This window comes from Alligator sinensis, unplaced genomic scaffold (genome assembly GCF_000455745.1).
Source record: "Alligator sinensis unplaced genomic scaffold, ASM45574v1 scaffold288_1, whole genome shotgun sequence".
Classification (NCBI taxonomy): Eukaryota; Metazoa; Chordata; order Crocodylia; family Alligatoridae; genus Alligator; species Alligator sinensis.
In genome coordinates this window covers 2,231,708-2,253,955 of record NW_005841876.1, presented here as the reverse complement: position 1 = coordinate 2,253,955, position 22,248 = coordinate 2,231,708, and the positions used below count along the sequence as shown (strand labels likewise).

Genomic DNA, 22,248 nt, shown 5'->3' with positions numbered 1-22,248 from the left:
TTCTGTTGCTGTCAGTTACTAAAAACAGGAAACTGGAGAAGTTGTTATGCAGGGCAAGTTAAGTACAAATTTCTGATTAGAAGAAAAACTGAAATACTATCCATGCCTCTGCAACTCTCTCTCCACACACAGACACCAGGGGACTACATCTATTCAAGCTTGCTTACTTTTTCTCAGTGCAAACTCTTCATCTGATGGCTTACGTTCAGGCTTGCGCTTGGGAAGCAGTTTTTTCATGGTTTTAGGACTTTTACTGAGATCCTGCAGGAAAAGAAAAGAAGAAAAGGTTTTTTATTGGTTTATTATTCCCTTCTCTCAAAAGATGTGTTTTTGTTTGTTTACTGGCACCTGTTAACTGTACGAAAAAGAATCTTATAAACTACCACAGAACAGAGCTAACCTACACTGCTTTCATCAGGTCAGGTTTGCTTGAACGGGCTGGTTATTTCTCCCAAACTATTATGTCCACAACTGGTTGTACATAATTATTCTGATCTTATTGACAGAATTACACAACAAAAGCTGTTGCAAGAGAGTGGAGGCTGTTTTGGCACTAAAACCAAGGAAACAGTGACAAGTGACCCACAGAGTGCCTATACACGTGCAGCAAGGCTGCTCCAACATGCTGTAATTACAGCATGTTGGAGCAGACTCAATTAACTGAGTCAGTTGAAGCATGATAATTATCACGCTCCAGCAGATTCCAGCATCACATGTATTGGCATCCCCGTGCTGAAAAACGGCTTGAATAAGCTTTAGTTAAAAGCTCCCCCACCACCATTTTTCAGTGCGGGGACGCCGATACACGTGACACACTGGGTACTTTAGAGTCGCTCTAGGAGTCACTTTAATTAAAGCCCTTCCTCGCTCCGACCCCTGGAGCATGTATAAAGACACATACAGCTTTTTCCTTTTGTGAAATAAATTAATCTGATTTGCCTGATAAGCAAGTTTAAAAAGAAAAACAAAAAGACCCTAACAAGCATGGGTGACTGGTGCCTCCCGAATGTGCGGGGGGGCACCAGATCGCTGACCAGGGGGGGAGGTGGGAGTCGTCCAGCAGCCAATCACCAAGCCAGCAGCAAACCTGGAAGTATACTTCCGCCGGCACTTCCAGTTTCGCAGCTGGCACTTCCAGGGGGTTCACATGGTAACCAATGGTAACAAGACAGGCTAGTGAATTATGTACATCCGTTTCCTTATGCCATAAGGAATTATGGTAATATTTTAGTTTGGTAAAGAGGGACTTAAAGCAAAATAAATACAGCAGCAAAGATATTCTGCTCTATATGGTAGTCATGCTAATTTACAGGAATATTAAAAATATACTGGTCTACCTGTTACCTTCAGAATATAAGTTATTATAAATATGTAGAACAAGAAAGTGAAAAGGTGAATGACAAAGACTAATGAAGATAGGTTTAAAAAATTCAGTTATGTACAAAACACTGTAAAAGGTGAGCGAAATTTTCACGTTTAGAGACTGTATGTATCAAAGTAGGAAAGAAGTTAACATACTATATTTTTCATATCCAAACACACCGCTGAATATAATGTGCGCCTTGTATTTGAAAGGCGGAATGAAAAAAAGGTTTTTCCAGACCTATGGCTGCATCGAGCAGGAACAGGGCCTAAACTTCAAACTCACTCTTCCTCTCTAGAACCCTAGCTGCTGCTGAAGGCTGGTCTCCAAGGGCAAATCTATAATTCTGAAAAGAACTGAAGTGTCTCCAAGGCTGTTGCATAGAAGGAGATAAGACCAGCAACTGCTACCAGACAGCAAAATTGCTGTAAGAAAGGTCAGACTGATTAGCAGAACCTCAAAACAATTAAAAAGGAAAGATAATCATTAACACTCCCCCTTGGAGTGAAGAACACTAAGCCATTAAGTCTATTAACTCCCTCAGCTGCCTGAACACTAACACAACAGCTGCTGCATCATACAGCAGGAAGATAAAAATTCCAGTTCTGAATTTTTTCAATGGGAAAAGGAGCCTTTTTTTTTTTTTTTTTTTTTGGGGGGGGGGGGAAGGAGGGGAAAAAGTATATGATGTATGCGAGAAATTATATAGTATTTCACTGAGGAGATGAAAGTGAACTGCTATTGAATAAACTGAACTAATCCAGCAACTAAAACCAAGATGTTTAACTTTCAACTAAGTTATTATCATTCTATACATCTTTTTTCTTTTCTTCCCCTAGGGAACTTTTTTGGTCTCAACTGTAGGGCAAAAGACTCACCCTAAACACTTCACATCTAAATTACAAAAAGAAAAAAGCAAACAAACCAAAAATAAAAGACTGTAATATGCATGTCTGCAAAAATACATTCTTACCCATAGCTCAAACATGCATGTTCAACACATTTGGACGTATGTATGTTTCCTTCCTGTAGGGACTTAGTCCTTAACATGAAAATCTAAATCACAATACAATATACGAGACAAGCTTTTGAGCAAAAGTTTAATATTGTGTCTAAATATAACATTACACTACTCTACCATTACTCTTCAAAGTATTAGACTTCTCTGCATTCATACAATCCATGCCCTATCCTCTGCCTGATTTCTCTACCATATATCTAATACTATTCTTTTTATAGTATATTTCAGCAGAGGATCCCAACATGCTGAGGAAATCACTCACTCTGCTTCTTTAGTAATATGATCATGATTGACCAATGATACTTTGGTTATAAATGGTATCTTTCCTTTATCCTATTTGATTCAAGATGTGAAAAAGCAGCATTTGCCTATTTAATAATTGAGGAATGGAGAGAAAGCAACTGTCATTTTCCTGCAGTTTCACAGTTAGTCAGTAACAGAATCTGTTTCTAATTAGTAGACACCGCCCGCTTCCTTTGGTGTATTCAGGTATTAAAATACATGCACAATAAATTCAACAAACAAAATATTAGACATTTTACTTGGTTACTGAGTAGCTGAATGTATCAACAAGAACAACCAGACTACAATTGTTATCCTTTTGTAGATAAATGAGAAATACAAAACTATTTATTTCAGAAAATGGACAATAACCTGTCACATTAAAGGGTGTGAGGCAATGGTGTTGGAGACAAGAATTGTTACATTTTCCTATAAAATTCATGATAATCAAAAATGACATTTACATTTCAAATAAACTCTCTCTCTCTCAAGGTGGTGATATCAAACATCAGTCTCATTTGAGCATGAAGACTCCCAGATCAAAAACATTCTAGGATGAAATTTCAAGTGTTAATTTGTACATATGTAAACAACAGCTTACTACTGAAAAGCAATCTGGTCATATCATCCATTGCAAATGTTCAACATTATATAGAGATGCAGTATATCTCTACACTGCATAGTGTTTTTCCCCTATCCTATTTGACACAAACAGTGCTTAGAGTAGAATAAAAGCTGGGAGGAAATCCCCAAAACTCAGGATTAAAATGCATGAATGGAGAGGATTTCCAATGAAAAAAACCTCTTGGCTTAAATAATAACATTAATAGAGTAAAAGCACTAAGCTATTTCCACATTTCAGTGTTTACCAAAATGATTCATGCCCTACCTCCCCTCAGCACTATTCAAGATTGCCATAGGGAAAAGAACATTTACATCTTTCATTGTACTTCTGCATTTCTGGGCTCTAGCACCTCACCTCTTTATAACAGAGAGCTGCTGACGGCCGTAATGGAGGTGCGGGTCGTAAACAGCTCAAGCTCCAAGGTTTGGGAGTTTTAGGAGGCTCCAGGGGTCCCCAGTTTATAGTTGTATGTGGAGTCCCATGATGCGAAAGATGTGGAAGCGTGTGATAGGCAGGGGTCAGCGGTATCGGTTTGCTGTCTGCATGTTTGCTGGATGGTGTTACTGGATGGGAGGGAAGCTGCCAAATGTACAGAGGTTCAAGGCAGGGAGGAAAAAGAGAAACATGATTTCATATTAAAGAAAAAAAATCAAAACTGGAAAAAGGTCATTTTAATCAGGTACCTAACATTTCTATTATTTACATAACAGAATATAAATTTATTTCAATAAGCTCTTACTGATTAGCACTGAACAAGCACATAGGAATCATAGAAAAGTGGGGCTCAAAGGGACCTCAAGGTCATCTAGCCCAGCCCCCTCCCAAAGCAAGATAATCCCTGAATAAACCATCCAGTCAAGTGTTCATCTAACCTGCTCTTGAACCAAAACAACTAGAATCTCCCTAAGGCCATCACTGATATACTTAAATTTTAAAAAGTAAATCCAAAAGAACCATTCAGTTTGGGTAATTTACTTAGCATCCTGAGGATGACTATTCTAAATTAATTTGTGAAGACTTGACTGTGGGCACATCTACATGTGCAATTAATACACCTGAATATTCACCGTAGAAAAATTAGGATCATTAAAGCACTCCTGGGTGCACATCTACATGTGTGCCCATGCTGGGAGCAAATTGTGCCCAACAGGAGCAGCTCCTGCCTTGCTCTGTCCACTAGCAGCAGCTAGAAAATGGCACATTAGACTCATGTACTGCGCAGTAATTTCATAGACATTAGGGCTAGAAGGGACCTCGGAAGATCATCGAGTCCAGCCCCCTGCCCAAAGGGCAGGAAGTCAGCTGGGGTCATAGGATCCCAGCAAGATAAGCATCCAGTTTGCTCTTGAAGGTGTTCAATGAAGGTGCTTGAACCACCTCCGGTGGCAGGCTGTTCCAGACCTTGGGGGCTCGGACAGTAAAGAAATTCCTCCTTATGTCCAGCCTGAAACAGTCTTGTAGTAGTTTATGATCATTTGACCTAGTCGTCATCCCTTGGGGCGCTCTGGTGAACAAACGTTCCCCCAGATACTGGTGGTCACCCCTGATAAACTTATAGGTGGCCATCAGATCACCCCTGAGCCTGCGCTTTTCCAGGCTAAGGAGCCCCAGGGCTCTCAGCCTGTCATCGTAGGGTCTGCTTCCCTGACCTCTGATCATGCACGTGGCTCTTCTCTGGATTCTCTCAAGCTTCTCCACATCCTTTTTGAATTGTGGAGCCCAAAACTGGACGCAGTACTCCAGCTGCGGCCTCACTAAGGCTGAGTACAAGGGGAGAATGACGTCCCAGGATTTGCTTGAGAAGCATCTATGGATGCAAGCCAGCGTTTTGGTCGCTTTACTAGCTGCAGCATCGCACTGCAGGCTCATGTTCATCTTGTGGTCAATGACGACCCCCAAGTCTCTTTCTTCCATAGTGCTAGCCAACATAGCAGTGCCGAGCCTATAAGGATGCTACAGGTTTTTTTCTTCCCAAGGTGGAGAACCTTGCATTTATCGGCGTTGAACACCATCAGATTCTCGTCCGCCCACTTGCTGAGCCTGTCCAGGTCAGCCTGGATCACCCACCTGTCTTCTGGTGTGGATGCTTTTCCCCAAAGTTTGGTGTCATTGGCAAACTTGGCCAGTCCGCTGCATACATGTAGAGAGTGATGCTTTACTGCATATTAAATTAGTCTGATGCACAGTAAAGCATCTCGTGTAGACATACCCTGTTAAACTTACTCTTCCAATCAAGTCAGTAAGAGAACTCATCGTTCTCAGGGTACTTAAAAGATAATATTAGACACAATCAGGCATAGAACAAGAAAAAATAAGACAAAATCCAAGACAATCTGCAACTTCCTGTTATTAATGGCAAAAATAGAATAATTTTATTATCTTGAAATACACTTCCTTAAAAATCTCAAAAGAAATGCATTATACTGATTGTTTATTCTATATTAATAATATATTTCTTACTGTGTGAGATGGCACAGAATGAGGTTTAATAGTAGGATTCCCAACAGTTGTAACTTTGGTTTGCTTTTGCAGATGATCCACCCATTCATGCAAATCTTGTTGGTTGTTGCATGATACTAATATCCGTTCAATCATATTTCCTAGATGAAAGAAAGCACAAGCTTGAAAAAACACAGTTATCTACCAACACAAAATTAATAAGGAACATGAGACTGACAGGAACCTCCTGGGTTATCAAACCCAGTCTCCAGCTATTGTGAACACTATATCAGATAAAGCCTTTGATTAACTGATCAAGATCCTCTGAACTTACCTATTTATAACATGCCCAATTCAGCAAAGCAATAATGTCTCATTCTTTCTTTACTGTGATGAGAGATTTGATTTAGCCATCTGTCATGACAAATACAGGCCAGTCTGCAATCTTTCTTAAACAAAATTCATAAAACAGTGGGTCTAGCATTAGAAGGAAAAAGACGGACAAGTCTTGTCCAAGGCCCGGGGGGGGGGTGGAACACCATACTGCACATACACACGCACAGCAGCTAGGCTCTTTAACTTAGAAGTTTCAAAGATTTATAAAATCCCTTCTACCAAACATTCAATAAAGTAAAGAACATTACAATTAGCCAGGAGACATGGCTTTCAGCATCCAGAAGACACAACTTGCTCTATTTCAACTGACCCAGTCAGGACAAAGACATTAGTCAAGTATTTAATGGAGATAAGCTCAGAAAGGGTCTGGCTGCTTTATGACCCAGTAATAAAACTGAAGTGAAAGATATTCAGATATTCAGTTGGGAGAAAATTTAAAAAGATATGGAGGCAATATCAGCCCCTCCAATTGCAGAAACTGAGTGTGGGGGAGGATTATTCTGATTTTCAGTCTGCTTGGAGCTACATCTTTAACCTGTCCAGAAACCAAAGCAAAGGCAGAATTCAGAGGACTAATTCAAAAGCTATACATTATTGGATCCTACTGGTTTTCCAGAGTAATTTAAGATGTTATATTGATCTATAAAACAGTAACGTCCAGGAAAACTACCTAATAAATCCTCTTTTCTCCTTACATATCACTACACTTGTGGCTAGCAGACACAGCTAAGCAGAAGCTCCCTTGATAAAGAAAATGCTCTTGGCTGAGAGCTCTCTATTAGAGCCCCAGTAGAGACTTTAGATTTACTTTCTTCCTTGGCCCAAAGGAGCCTCTAAGGCAAGGACAGATATCCCAAATGCCAATTTCAAATGTCTTTGGAGCATTTCAAAGGGCAAACCATGATCAAAGTTTGCATCTCCTGCTGGAGACTAGAAGCCACCTGAATTTGCTGCACTTCCCTGACTACATGGAGGTTGTAAAGGTGGAACATCCAGGGAAGAGTTGAGCTTTCATTTGTGTAACATAGAACAAGCAGAAGTGAGTATACACACAGAGATGCTTATGGAAATTACCTGATATTTCAAATGCATTTTTGTGATTTTCACTGTCTTCTAACTTTGTGATGGTCATTCCGGTCATTGGCAGCTTTCCCTAGAAAAAAAAGTCATAACACATGCTTCCCCTTTTACTTATTTAAATAGGCATGCAACAAAGCTGCTTAAAAATAAAATATACACATTTAAAATGTGCAAAGAGATGGTAACCCAACAATTTGAAATACATATTTGAATCTGGAATATTTGCAAAAATTCACGCAAACCTGATAACCAAATTACAGAGCTTTGTGTGTTGAGTCTTCTCTATTAACTGAGAATAATTTATGTTCTAAATGAGCTTGAAATCTGAACAGACTTCAAGTATCACCCAGAAATATCAAAACTCCAGAATAGGGTCTTCTCACTCCTTGAAAGCTTCCAAAGATACCCCCATTCCACCTGTGTTCCACAGTGAATGCTGGTGCTGATTATTTGATTTCAGAAGAAATCAAGTAATTTAGCATGAACTATTTGACCTTTTTTCTGCTTGCAAGTGATCTACAATACAAAGGAAACCACCTTGTTTATTTACTTGAATTATCATCAAAGAATCTGCAAATAATTCTTAACTGGTAGCACAGATATCCAATATATGCTTGGTGTCTGAGTGACTATTTAGGTAGCCAGTTTATGTAAAAAAATTATATAAAATGATATGTCATGATTATTTAATAACTACTGCTCCTTGAGTCTTCAATTATATGGCCACACACTATTTTTAAACACAGGACCCTTACCTCAGTCACTGTAGGGGGCAGCTCAAACTCAGGGAATGAACCAGTATTGTATAGTCAAAGCTGTTTTGTGGGTTGGATGGTGTAGTGAATGAGGTAAAGGAAGGGGGTAAAAAAAAGATAGTCCCTTTGTCAAGGTAAGTGCAACTGGATTCTACTCCTGTGTCTGTCACAGAATGTGTATGAGATACAAATTTTTCACCACAGCTGTAATTTAAAAATCAGTATTGCCAAATATGCTTAAGCTAAGGTCCTTGGTATATCAAACTGAGAACCCAAATAAGTAGACCATTTTCCTCCCTTAGTCCCCAACTGGAAAATGAAGTAAAATAATACTAACTCACTGGAATGTAAAAATGGTTCATTTATATTTGAAGCACTCATATATTATGTTGACAGCATCAGAGAGATATTAAGAAATTAATCCTTCTGTAGTCAATGCAGGGATTGGGCAGCATGCGTTAAAATGAGGCCTAGGAGAACCCATTAAATGTGGAAGATAAAAACTATTGAATTCACTACTGAGGTAAGGCAGCTGTGGGGGGAAAAAAAAAAATCATCAGGATGTGTTCACGTAATTAAAGACTGAATCGTGAAACTGAAGGGGGCAAATTAAGATTGATACGGAGTGCGCACGTGAGAGCGCAAGCTTGGAGAGGCACAATCCAGTTTGTGGATGACTTCTGCAATTTCCTGTTCAAACTGGTTTTTCAAATTTTGCTGCCTGAGAACAGCAATCCTAAGGTCAGTAATGAATTATCCAAGCAGGTTAAAGTGTTGTGCCACAGGCCGCTGTGTCTTTCTGCAGCTGATCTCAGATCAGTGTTCATCCATTCTTACACAGAGATGATTAATTACCTCCAACCTCTCCTGGAAAAGGATGACTATAAAGATAGAAACAAACCTGTCCAGGCTTACAGACAGTCCCCAACCTCAAACCATGTCTCTTAAGCAACAGACTGACTCCCATCCTCACTAAGGAAACAGGCCTTGCAATGGATCCCAGTGTTGGCTGTGTCCCCACATCAATACAGGCCATGTCATCAAACCCCATAACAAGGAGCACATCTGAGGCTGATTCACCTGCAACTCTACACCATCAACTGCTCACAATGCCCATCTGCTGTCCACATCAGACACACAGAGTAATCTTCACACGTAAGAATAAGTAAACAGTGATCCGACACCAACTTCAGAAAAACATGAACACCTGTGTCAGAACAATTTAACCTCCTTGGACACTCCATTGCTTACCTCAGGATTGTTGTTCTCAGGCAGAAAAATTTGAAAAAAAAAGTAAAAAAGAGCCTGAATGGGAAATTGCAGGGGACACTGTCCCTATCCCCCTCCTCTCCCCTCTTGTCCTAAATTTTTGTATTCAAATCTCACACTCCACTTTATACACTGCTCTTTGCTGTCCTTTCATAGCATCCAATGAAGTCTAGCTGAATTCACAAAAGCTTGTGCTCGATATATATCTTAGTCAGTGTAATGGCGCATATCTACCCTGCATTCTGCTCGACTAAAGATTAACACAGCTAACTGCTTCTACCTGGTGAAGCCAATCAGGGACTAAAAAACTTAGAGGGACTGACAGACACTGAAAGCCCAGGCAGTGAAAAGGAGGCAAAGGGACACACTCTTGCACCAAATGAATAAAGTCCTGACTAGTAAGAAAACTGACTGCTCAAAAGCGGCAGACTCACTCCATGATTTAAAAGAGAAGCCACAATGCAGTAGGAAGATTTTAATCTAAACCCAAAGAACATTTAAAAATAAGGAAACTGAGGCAGGAAAACATATTGATATAGATACATTAATTGAATAAGGGCTGGAAGGGATCTTGTAGATCATCAGGTCCAGTCCCCCTGCACTAGGCAGGAAAAGACAACTGGGGTCAGCAAGGTGACTGCCCAGTCTCCTTTTGAAGATTTCCAGGGTAGATGACTGCGCCACCACTGGAGGGAGCTTATTCCAGTCTGGACACCCTGACTATGAAGGAGTTTTTCCTGGAATTGAGTCTGACGCAGCCTTCTAGCAGTTTGTATCCATTGCTCTTGGTCTTCCCCAGGGGTGCCCTGGTGAACAGCTATTCACTGAATTCTTGACGTACTGCCCTGATGTAGCAGTAAGCCACTACCAAGTCCCCTCAGCCTTCTCTTCTGTAGGCTGAAGAGGCCCAAGTCCCTCAGTCTCTCTTCATATGGCTTGTCTTGTAAGTCCCTAATTATATGGGTGGCTCTTCTCTGGACCCTCTCAAGTTTTTCCATGTCCTTGTTGAAGTGCGGCACCCAGAACTAGACGCAGTACTCCAGCTGTGGTCTCACCAGCGTGGAGTACAGTGGGAATATCACTTCCTTAGTTCCTGTACTAGTTAAAGAGTGATTGGTTTTTATCATTCTTATGAAGTCTGTATGCAAGATTACTTCGACTATCATATTTATCTGGGTTTGCCTTTCACCTCTTCACAGTCCTCACAAGGTTGGAGCTCTGGGAAAGGGTGTGCTTATGCCACTGAAGAGTCCACAGAATCAGCACTAGTCCTGAGACAGATAGGGTGGTTAGGTCATGATACCCTATTTCTACAAAGATGAAACAGTCAGAGTCTGTACCAAGGAACTGTGAATGCTGGAGCCTACTCAGATTGCTGGAGCTTTAAGAGTACCCAGACCAAAAGTGGATGGGACCCAAACAGCACCCTGGTGAGCAGTCAGCTGTACCAGGTCTGTGTGATGTCAGCATTTTCCTTCACAGATCTAAAAGCAGCTTACAAAGAACGTATCAGTAGCCCATAAAAGGAAACTGAAGCATAGAGACGAACAGTACCCTACAACCATATAGTAGATCAGCAGCGTAAACAAACTCAGGTCTCAACTTACAATCCAGCATGTTATTAACTGAACAATTGTGACTCCCCATACATATACTACTGTGGCATAAAACTGACCATGTTGTTACACCTCTGATATTCAGTGTACATGCACAGTAAATGAATACAAGTTTTAAAAGGGTCTTTTAAGTTGGCTGTGAATTATGTTAAAAACAAATGCTTTACCTGATAGATAAATCCACTCATCCTTGGGCTGGCAGATAACATGAGCAAAATATTAGGGAATAGAAGAAGATATCTTTCATTCTTCTCCTTATTAAAAAGAAAGAAAGAAAGAAATAATTAACTCACTAAATATAAGGCTGTAGACCCATTCAGTATTTTTATTTAGGACATTCACCAATGTGGTGTGTCCACAATTTTTTTTGCCTACCAGTTGATACACACTTAGCAAAATTAACTTTAGAAAAATAAATCTGACCTTAAGAATAAGAAGAGTCAAACAGCATTTGAAAGTCTATTTAAAAATGGCTAGTGACAAGCTCTTGTATTCTTCCATGAGGATTATATCCTAACTTTTTAATATCCTGGATGAAATTAATGGCAACTTTTCTGCCGACTTGAGAGGAGTATTTTACATGCTGCATATATTTAATTATCCAATTTGACTTAAGCCAATACACTGAATGCCCACATATTTCTATTCCAACTCATTTTTAACATTATGAAGATTGTATTTTTGCTTTAGGAGCAACTGGAGGAGGAATAAATTGAAACAAAAGAAATGAGCCCGCAAGTATAAGTAAAACAAGAAGCTGTCATTCAAAAAAATGTCACCCATCAGTCACATACTTCAACATTAAAGGCTATGCATAGTAAAACAAGCAAGAACACTGTGGAACCCTCCAAAAATCACTACAGAACTTTTTCAATCTATTTTAGGGTTTTGTACTGTTGCCCATCACTGGAAAAGCTGAGCACTTTTCACAAAATTAACAGCAAAGACCCTAGCCGGCTCCATGGAGTTACTGGTACTTCCCTTTTTTCAGGTTCTTTAGTCTGCAGGGGAAGATGTGGCTTTTTATTTTGTTTGTGCTTTATTCTATAATCTATCATGAAAGAGGTCTCTTTTAAAATTCATAAAGTCCTTTTCAGACAGTATTTTATTTATAGCTGTTTCAACAACTGACTTCAAAACAAGAAGTGTTGATGGTTTCAAATACTAGTATCTGATATATTTTTTGGCTACCAAGTGAGGCTCATTTTAAGATTACAATTTCCTAACGAATCTATTTTTCTAACTGGTGTTTCCTGACTCTTCCTTTCATAAAAGGATTCATAACATGATCAAGTTTTTCTATTGAAATAAACTGTTCTGTATATGGTCAAAAAGTGATGAGGCTTCCATGAAGCTAAATCCCACTAAATGGTATCTTCAGTTCATGATTTTTTTAAGCCAAAGGGAAAAACAAAACACCACACATGCAAACGAAAGAGCTGAACTTTTAAAAAATTCTATTTAATGAGTGTCATTTTTTAAAATGTCTAATTTAAAGAAAGTTTCTGATGGCAACAGATATTAATTTCTGACAGTTTTAAGGAATTAATTTAAACATTTGTCAAAGGATTTTTGTTTCTCTGTTCACAGAAATTTTTACACCAGTGTAGAAACTGGATAAATTAGAAGAGAAATAATGCAATTTATAAACACTTGGTATGTTTTCATAGTGAAAAGCTGCAGAAATAAAACTTCTATAGTAGAAATTTGCCTTCATCCAGCATGTTCCAATGGAGTTTTGCCATTTTTGTATACTATTACTATCCTATACTTTGCTTAGCCATTAAATAAATCTATACCAGCTCAGGATCAACCCTAAAATCTCCAATAAGCATTTGTTTCCCAACATACACATTTCACCTCCCACATGGGAGACCTTGTTGTTCGGCTAGGAAAGATGCACATTTACTGGGGTTCTAAAAGGATTTAATTTACCATGTTAGCACGTTCCTTTAGCAGAAGTCTGAATACATACCATAGGGCTATTTACATTTTTTTTTTTAAGTTTTATTTGAAATTACTTTAAAAATATAAAATGATTCATCCAGTATTTCAAATAAGTTTAGGGTGATCTTTGTAGTATTACAGTAACTATAAATCACTTTGATTGCTTATATTGTTTTTTCTTTTTATATAATGAAATATTGAATCATTAAGATGAAGTTAAACTTGTTATGATTTACTTTTTATAATATTTTGATCAGTCATTATTAGTGTTCTGGAATTACCCATGTATTTTAAATTTCCTATTGCTTAGCATAAATATATTTGACCTATTGGTCTCATGATTTTAGAACTTAAATTTAGTATAAGGCAAATGCCTGTGTAAGGTTTGCAGGATGTCTGGTTTATGTGGAAAGAGGTAACAAGAGTGAATGATGTATGTATGTGACAACGTGAAGGAAGACTGCCCTCTCACAGCAAGTGAAAATACCCTTCTCTGGTTTAACTGTTAAAGGTTGCAGCAACATCGAGTCAGCAGTTAAGGGTTACCAAATACTGGATCATGCTTCACCCTGACGGCTGAAGACTGCAAGCAATGACCTCCCTGAAGACTGCAGACCACAAAGCCAGAAGATTGTGTCCTACCAATCCCAGGCTGCCAACAATACAAGGAGGATGACCTTCATGTCTGACTCAGTGGAATGGGTAAGTTTGTATGGACAGCTATCACTATAAAGACACAGCTTTGGAGTCTTTTCCACCTGCAAGAAGAAGTTTTGGGTGCATCCAACAAGACCTAACTCCAGCCCTCGTGGTTAATTTGGCTGGCCACCAAACTGACCTGAGCAACTTCAGAACTTGATAACACCTTAACCTTTGCAGGACTGTCTAACTATCTGTGTGTTCATGTGCTTGTTTCTTTTGAATGAATGAATGAGTATGCCTGGGTTCTTTATTCTTTTTATGTTGCATGTTTTATGTTTATGTTCCAATTACTGCGGCATTGTGCCTTATCCCAGTAAGATTCCTGCTTGTTTTTAATTCACACTGTATGCCCTGTGTGCACAACATCTTTTCCTCTACATACTCAGTTTGTAATACTGTCAATTCATTTTTCACAGCCTTTCCACTTGGATTAAGCTACTTAAGGTCTGGACTCAATCCTTATGCAGATCTCCTCAAGAAAATCATTCCCCTCTATGACCTCTCTTATTTTATACAAGGTGCTATATTTGTATCACCACTCAGTGACCTCAAAGCCGTCATATTCCATTATTGTCCCTCAAAACAAAACAAAAATTAAATTAAATTAAAAAAAAATAAAATCACTCAATCCCCTGATTGAGCTCTTTTAAATATTAAACACTTGAGAAAGAGGTCCAAAAAACCAAGGGAGAATGTGTCTGGGATGCAATGTAAAATAAGCATTTCCAAATTCTCTTTACATGTGGTAATAACTGCTTTGCCAGACTCTTTTATAATGTAAGCATGCAAAGTGAAAATTCTCTCTAATTATACACTTTGGAGACACTTACAACCTCTTAAGGTTATTTTTAAAATGTTTCCAACAGCTCTGTTTGGCTAAGCTTCAGTCAAACTTTAGCGGGGCTTGTACTTATAAATTGAAGCAAGCACTTTAACAAGTACATTTATAAGTTTTAGGCAAGCTAGTATACAAGTGCATTTAGTCTAGATTTTTTTTTCCTTCTTAGAGTGGTCTTTTTATTTCTGCTGTTCAGTACCCAGCATTCATTATTAACTGTAACTGCAGAAAAGTAAGGGAAAAAAATACATAATGAGGATTGGAACTACCTTACCTCACTTCCAGCACACTGAATCATGACCTGGGACATATAAATTACATTGCCCAGTGTTTTGATGTCCTCTCCCTCCCAGCAGCGAATAGCTTCTGTCAGTATCTGGAGTTCAAGTTCTTTTCTTTTCCGTACTTCTTGACATTGTGCCTATTAGATACAAGGAAAATACTATGAAGGTGATGTGCCTGCAAACGCAACTTATAGGGAGCAAGTGTCAGCTGAAATATTACACATTTACAACACTATGCTTGGAGTACCTGATACAGGACACAGACAATTTGTTTCAAGTTGAATATATTCCATTGCAAGAAATGTTCAAAGTACTACTTAAATTTACATTTCTGTTAATACCAATGCTTTTCCTTTTAATTTAATTTAGTAGAGTAGTTTCAAAATTGCTCTAAAATTATCCATCCAGTTACTACTTCATTCTCTTTCAAATCTTTCCTCTTTAATAAACTGTTGCCTAGGAATAGCTAGCCAACTAGAAAGAGGGAATATAGCTGCTTTATATATAAAGCAGGGTTCTTTGGGTAAATGTGATATCTTTTATTAGACCAACTAAATAGTTGAAAAAAAACTGTTCTTTGCAAGCTTTTGGGCACAAACACTCTTCTTCAGGCATAGGGAGAGTCTGCTGGTGTTTTGTGTGCTTTCCTGGGTAGAATAGAAGCCAAAATGCAGATCGGTCAAAATGCAAATGTGTGTGGCAGTGAGGATCAGAGGGAATGGGAGACAATAGGTGAGACATGTAGGTGGTAGGGGGAGGTGGAACCTAGAATTGGTGATAGAAGAATGTAGCTGGTAAAGTACAGACAGATTACGGGGGATTATCAGACGGCAGGCAGATTATAATGTGTCATAAATCCAATGTCCATGTTTAATTCATGATATTTTGTATCCAACAGATTTATGAAGTGAAGTTCATAGGCTCATCTACAAAAGGTGTTCTGTAAATTCCCTTTGAGGACTAGAACTGAGAGAGTGGTTGCCTTGTGAGAAGCAGGCACCCACAAGTAATTGGGTATTTTTGTTTTGATAGATTTTGGGTATGCGTTCATTCTGATATGCAGTTTTTGTTTGGTTTCTCCTACATATTTTCCATCGGGGCATTTAGTGCACTAGATGTCATATATTACATTTTTGGAGGTGCAGATGTAAGATCCAGGAAAGGTGATGGCTCTATTGTGGGGTGCAGTTATTGTGGGAGTAGTGGAGACATCTTGACATACCAGCAGACTCTGCCTATGCCTGAAGAAGGGTGTTTGTGCCTGAAAGCTTGAAAAGAACAATTTTTCCAACTATCTGGTTGGTCTAATAAAAGATATCACATTTACCCAAAGAACCTTGTCTGCTTTTGTCCTTAGACCAACATAGCTACAACTAACAACCCTAAAGTATGTTCCAAATCATTATGGTTTCACTTGGTAAAGAAAATATATTAACTGTGCAGACATTAAGTCTTTGTTAACCATTTTCTCATGTCTTTCCCTCTCTATTTGGTCTCCCCATTTGCCCCATGTCTCATGAAACTTTTCAGAGAAAACCTTTATTCCTTCTCTCTGCAACACCCAGTTCTGTTCTGGGTTTAAGAATAGATGGGCTTTTGATCATTCTTCTCCTTCTCACATATTCCAGCAGTACTAACATAGGCTCTACACTGGACTCTCCATCGGGGGCAGGCGGGGGGGGCAGAAATGACATTGCAAATCCAGCATTAAGAAGCTGTTAGAAAAACAGGCCTTGATGCAAAAGGATACTCTGCTTGTGTGAGGGGCTGATTGGTCAGGCAGGGATGAGGGATAATGAAGCTCTACTTAGTAGTAAGCGATGTCTTAACTTGCACCAGTAGGGTTATCATATTTCCAGTTTCAAAAAAGAGGACATCTGTCAGAGAAGGCCCGGTGGGGGGGCGGGGGGGAGAGGAGGAGGGGAATTTGATCGTGGGGGGCTAGGAAGTGGGCAGTTATATGCCCATGCCCTGCCCCTTGCTCCCAATCCACAGGCCCCCAAGCCCTGCTGCTGCCCCTCATTCCTGACCCACAGTACCCTGTCCCCCAGACCATGCTGGTGCCCCTCACTCCCAACCCACAGACCCCTGGCTCCCCCCCAGTCCCACAGCATCTCCCAGCTGCCCTGTCCCTGCAAGCACAACCACTGGCCCCAGTGTCACCGGCCTGGCCATGCAGCTCCCTGCCACCCCACCTCCCCCGAAGACCTCCCTCCCACTCCCTTCCGATGGAAGGGCAAGTGCTTCCCCCACCTCACTGCAGCCCCAGCATCTGGACAGCTTCCCCCAACACCAGCAAGCACACCCCACACCCATACCCTCTACCTAGCCACTCACCCCCCGGACAGTTCCCAAGCCCTGGCTCTCCAGCAACCACCCTCCATAGATTTACCTGCATCCAACTGCCATGGCTGCTCTCACTACCCTAACTGGCTGCATGCTGTCCACATATGATGCCCCCTGCCTCCAATCGCTCTCCCCCACCATTTTTCCCAGCCCCAAGCAACTCCTTGCTAGGGCAAGCTAAGAAATGCCAGGAAAAACTTTGATACTAAAACAGAGCAAAATCCTGGACGTTTGTTGATATTTTAAAAAACCACCTGGACTGAGACTGGAGGACCCAAAAAGAGAACATGTCCAGGAAAACCGGGACATATGGTAACCCTATGCACCAGGGCGCACAGAAATCAAGGAGCTGGCTGAATCACTCCTTCACAAACCCTAAGCACAGCATCAAAGCCTTCAATTTCACAAGTTAAAAAAAAAAGAAAAAAAAAGAAAAAAAGTTTTGTTACAAGGCACAAAAATCAGTAACCATTTTTTTCCTTTTTTTTTTTAAACAGAAGAAAGGGGAAAGGGTGATACTTTTAAAAAAATTTTAACTCTTACAGAAAGATTTTTGAAGGCAGTCATAGACTTCTGAATATCTGGTCGATCTGGATGATAATCCTAAAGAGAAAAAAAAGTAACCTAATTTTTGATAATGATAATTGTACCTTTTAGAGTCATGTTAGCTTCACTATAGACAAGGCTGTAACACTCTTGTAACCATCCTTTCTGCCCTTTTTTACTGCCTACTTCCTCTAGTATTATACACTTGCCTTCTTGTAGCAAGAATAAGCAGTCTCTCCCATTGGCTAGGGACAGAAGTTACATACAAACCAGTATAAGCGATCAAAAACCAGTTCAAATCTGTAACACAACAGAAGTTCAGTGCACATAAACTGCTTTCAAAATGGCCAAAACCGGTTTCAAATAATCCTGGATGGATGCAGTATCAAGTTTAGCTGATTTAGATTAAATCAGTTTATTGAACTTCTGTCCCAGATCCTCCAGATTCAAGTCAACTCACAGCCCCCCAGCATGCTTTCCACCTCCCCACAAAGCTCCCGCTCACAGGGTAGGTGGGCTAGCCTTGGCCCAAGCTGTCTGCTCCAACCAAGCAGAGAGGCATGCTCTAGCACCCCCTCCCCTCCCCTGGCTTCTGACTTGAACATCTGCACTTATGTGGCTGCATTTCTGTAATCAAAAGCATATGTCTGTTCACCTGCATATCGATTCAATATATGCAGCTTAGACTAACCTGCAAAGATTGAATCGATTCAGCCTTGGGATTTTTGACAGCCTGTACTTAGCAATGATGTTATACTACTGCTATTCTTTCACGATTCCACAGAAAAGGATCTGGAAAATTAAGTTTGACCCTGTACTCAGCTGATTATTTCCAGCTTAAGTTCCTACCATTACACAGCTTCTAAAAGGTTAGTATGCATCTGCTGCTGCTGCCCTTTCCTGTAATTTCACCATTCAGCCACATGCTTTTTTTTCCAAATTATGTTAAGTGAGACACATTTGCAGCTGACTCAAAGATGTGATGTACCAACCCCACAAAAAGTCTAACTTCTAGAATCAAATTCAGGTTCAGTCATTTAAATGCACTACCATGTTGAGACATTCCCAGTGCTATTATTGGACATAATGCAATAAATGCTCAATCTTTTAAAGAAATACTACTGAAATGGCCTCTCAGATGAAAAAAAATATCCTTTCTACAAAAATAAAGCAGAGATTTCAGGAAACCAGCTCAAGAGACTATCTAGAAAGCCTGAATAATAAATTAATATCCCTGGATGGATTTTGTTTATAACCTTTCTGAGAATTTACTACGTTGTTACAATTCTACTGAGCTGAATTTTAAGCCTACTATATCTTTTAAGATAAAAGGAATATAATTTGGGGCCTATCATGTTTGACATGTACCTTTAAAATAATTGCTGTCAAATCATCATTAAGCTGGAACATAAATGCTGATAAGATATACCTCCATGTGCCTTTCAAGTTCTTTGAGTAACGTGGGGTATTTATCCAGACGCATAAAAGGTTTGCTGAGGCCTGTAGTCAAAACAAGGATCCCAGGGCTGTTGGCACCTTTCATCTCCATGAATTCCCCTAGTTCTTCACTGAACATGCAAAAAAAAAATAAAAATTATCAAATTAGGAATGAAGAGAACAGAAGAGAAAAATTATTCTAATCCTTCATCTGAAGTGAGCTTTTGCCCAAGGCAACAGATAATCAAAAAGCAATCCAGATCTTAGTTGCTGAATGCTGATGGCATTTTCCAAATTGTGTACAACTAAGAAGAGACAAGGGCTCTGACTTCAAGGAGTTTACAGCTTTAGGCCCACCCTTAATTCCAAGAGCAGTGGCTCTCATATAGGACTATCTGCATGAATATGGGTTGCCTAGTTAGGGTCCAATTAGATTCTGTTCGTTATTCTGGTAAATGCTACTTGATTTAAGTAAAGGTTACAGATTAAGGTTATTAGGATCAATTCAGAAAACACTAAGCAGTTGTTAAATCAGTCTTTACTAAGGCAAGCCACCGTTTTCAAATTCCCACTGAGTATAAACTAAGCAACTGCCTCATGTTTTGCCCTTTTGCAAGTCAAATAAAAGTCACCAGACATTAAGATATTCACATTTCTTTAAAAAAGAAATGAAAAATGTGTGAAAACTATAATAATCCACCGGGGGAGGGGGGGGAACATAATATTTTTAAAAACATTTGATATTTAGTGAATTTATAGCAAAGTTTGCAACAAGGATCTTGGAATCATTATTGATGCCAAAATGAACATGGGCTGACAGTGTGGGGACGCAGACAAGAAGGCCAACCGCACCTTGTCATGCATCCACAGATGCATCTCAAACAGGTCCAAGGAGGTGATCCTCCCCCTCTATGAGGCACTGGTCAGGCCACAGCTGGAGTACTACATCCAGTTCTGGGCGCCACACTTCAGGAGGGATGTGGACAGCATTGAGAGGGTCCAGAGGAGGGCCACCTGCATGATCAGGGGGCAGCAGGGCAGGCCCTACGAGGAGAGGCTAAGGGACCTGAACCTGTTCAGCCTCCACAAGAGAAGGCTGAGGGGGGGATCTAGTGGCCTGTTACAACCTAGTCAGGGGGGACCAGCAGGCATTGGGGGAGTCCCTGTTCCCCCAAGCACTACCAGGAGTGACTAGATATAACGGTCACAAACTGGCAGAGGGTAGATTCAGACTAGACATTAGGAGGTGCTACTTCACAGTCAGGGCGGCTAGGAGCTGGAACCAACTTCCAAGAGAAAAGTGGTGCTGGCTCCTACCCGGGGGGTCTTTAAGAGGAGGCTAGATGAACACCTTGCTGGGGTAGTTTGACCCCAGTGCTCTTTCCTGCCATGGCAGGGGGTCGGACTTAATGATCTGTCAAGGTCCCTTCCAACCCTACCAACTATGAAACAATCCAGAACATCATACAATCCCTAATACTTGTATATATTTTTGCTGAAAAGCAAGTGAATGAACAAGAGCCATACGATAGCACCATTAATATCTGCTTTCACAAACATCAAGGTGTCTCTCAAACTCCTCACAATGAGTATTTCAGAGAATTAGTATAGGTCAAGGACATTATTTTTTTAACAATACTTAACTGACGTAGGAACACAAAGTGAAATTGGTTTTCCCTAAGATGCATGTTCAGAACCATTTGCTGATGAAACTTCTACCCCAGAATGTATACTATTCTGAGCAGGCAACCTTATGTACTGGAGGATGTATGTATGTAATGTAATCCTTGTATATTATCAGCATCATCCCAAAAAGTTGCAGATGGGTTATTCATTTTGTTATCCAATTTAAACCACTTTTTTCAGAGAACAAGATTAATTATATACTTCTAATATTCTCGTTTGCATTTGATTATACACACTCAAAATCCTTGCTTCCAACTAGTTAAACAAAAGCTTGTTCCCCCAGGTCACTCTTCAACACAATTCCAAATGATTTGGAAAATGCAGTAAACAATGAGGTAGAGAAATCTGCAGATGATACCAAATTATTATGGGCAGTCCAACCCAAAGCCAATGGTGAAAAGTTACAGAAGGATGGCACAAAACTGAGTGAGTGGGCAATGTAGTAAATTAATAAATTCAGCTTAACCAAAGTACAGAGCAACACATTAGAAAAAATAAGCCTAACTAGACACTTAGACCCATAGGAGACTCGCGTGGGAGGGGGCGCGCATGTGCACACCCTGAGATTTGCCACTGCCGCCAGCTTCTGCGGGTGGTCGCCACTTGCCACCCCGCCGACACTGCCACCCACAGATTGTGCCCCAGCACCCCAGGCTTGGGAGGCACCAGTCATTCATGCTTAAACCACATACAAAATTTCGACCACTAGAAATGATTCCAGGAAAGGGAGCAATACAAGTGTTCAGTGTACAATTGCCTCTCTTCGCATGCTTTTCATGCCTTCCCCAGACTGTGATGATCCTGGTCTGAGGAAAGTGCACGGACCAGCAGGGCAAAGACCCCTGCTGGGCTCTCATGCCAGGGATTCTGGTATGAGAAGCAGGCAGGGGAGTCTGCAGGGTTTCTCCCTCCACTGGGGTCTGGAGCACTGGCAGCCAGGCAGACAGAGCAGCAGGATAAATAAGCATATACCACTCCAGGGAGAAGCAGACAGGTGCTCTGGCTCAGTGCCCCACAGAAAGCCCCTAAGCCCAATTCTCAGTCTGCCAGCTTCCTTACAACCCATTCCACCCAGCTAGACTGCAACTTAAAAGCAGCAACCAGGAAGCAGGCTTCACCTTACTGGTCTATGGGAAGGGCAAAAGCAGCTGTCCCTTGCTTCTTGTCCTGAATGGGATGACCCTGGCCTCTGGAAGGCATGGGAGCCTTTCTTCCCACTCCACTCCTAGCTCTCAGGAAGAGTTAAGCCAGGGGACAGTATGCAGATGTTCAGTCTCCTGGGAATGATTTCTCTCTCATTATTACTAGGTTTTTTTTCCCCTACAGTAGCCATTTTTGCACCAGAAAAAAACAACTTGAACATCTGCACACTTTTGATTTCTACCAGGAGAATGCGATTCTTCATTTTGGAAAACAAAACAGAAAGCATGATGCCATTCTGTAAACCCTTCACATGCCCATAACCTGAATGCTGTACACCAGGGGTGTCAAATTCAACCAGCTCCCCCAAACCAGCACTCCTCATAGGTCAGATCCAGACCACAGGATTCCTTATGAGCCAAATAGGGGCTGCGGGAAGCCTCTTATGCAGCAGAATTCAGACCTCACAATGGCAG

The 22,248-nt window shown here is 40.4% G+C and overlaps 1 protein-coding gene across 9 annotated transcripts in view; it reads right to left on the bottom strand.

Moving 5' to 3' along the window:
- Window positions 1–22,248, bottom strand: part of ARHGEF7 (Rho guanine nucleotide exchange factor 7) — a 158,569-nt gene that overhangs the window by 26,333 nt on the left and 109,988 nt on the right. For all 9 annotated transcript variants that reach the window (XM_014527885.2, XM_025196093.1, XM_025196095.1 and 6 more), the window contains 8 exons: window positions 18,939–19,077; window positions 17,507–17,566; window positions 14,608–14,754; window positions 11,014–11,100; window positions 7,201–7,279; window positions 5,752–5,891; window positions 3,646–3,870; window positions 168–261 (listed from right to left, as the gene is read on the bottom strand). In XM_014527885.2, coding sequence (XP_014383371.1) covers window positions 168–261; window positions 3,646–3,870; window positions 5,752–5,891; window positions 7,201–7,279; window positions 11,014–11,100; window positions 14,608–14,754; window positions 17,507–17,566; window positions 18,939–19,077 — 971 coding nt within the window. The remainder of the gene's footprint in view (window positions 1–167; window positions 262–3,645; window positions 3,871–5,751; window positions 5,892–7,200; window positions 7,280–11,013; window positions 11,101–14,607; window positions 14,755–17,506; window positions 17,567–18,938; window positions 19,078–22,248) is intronic.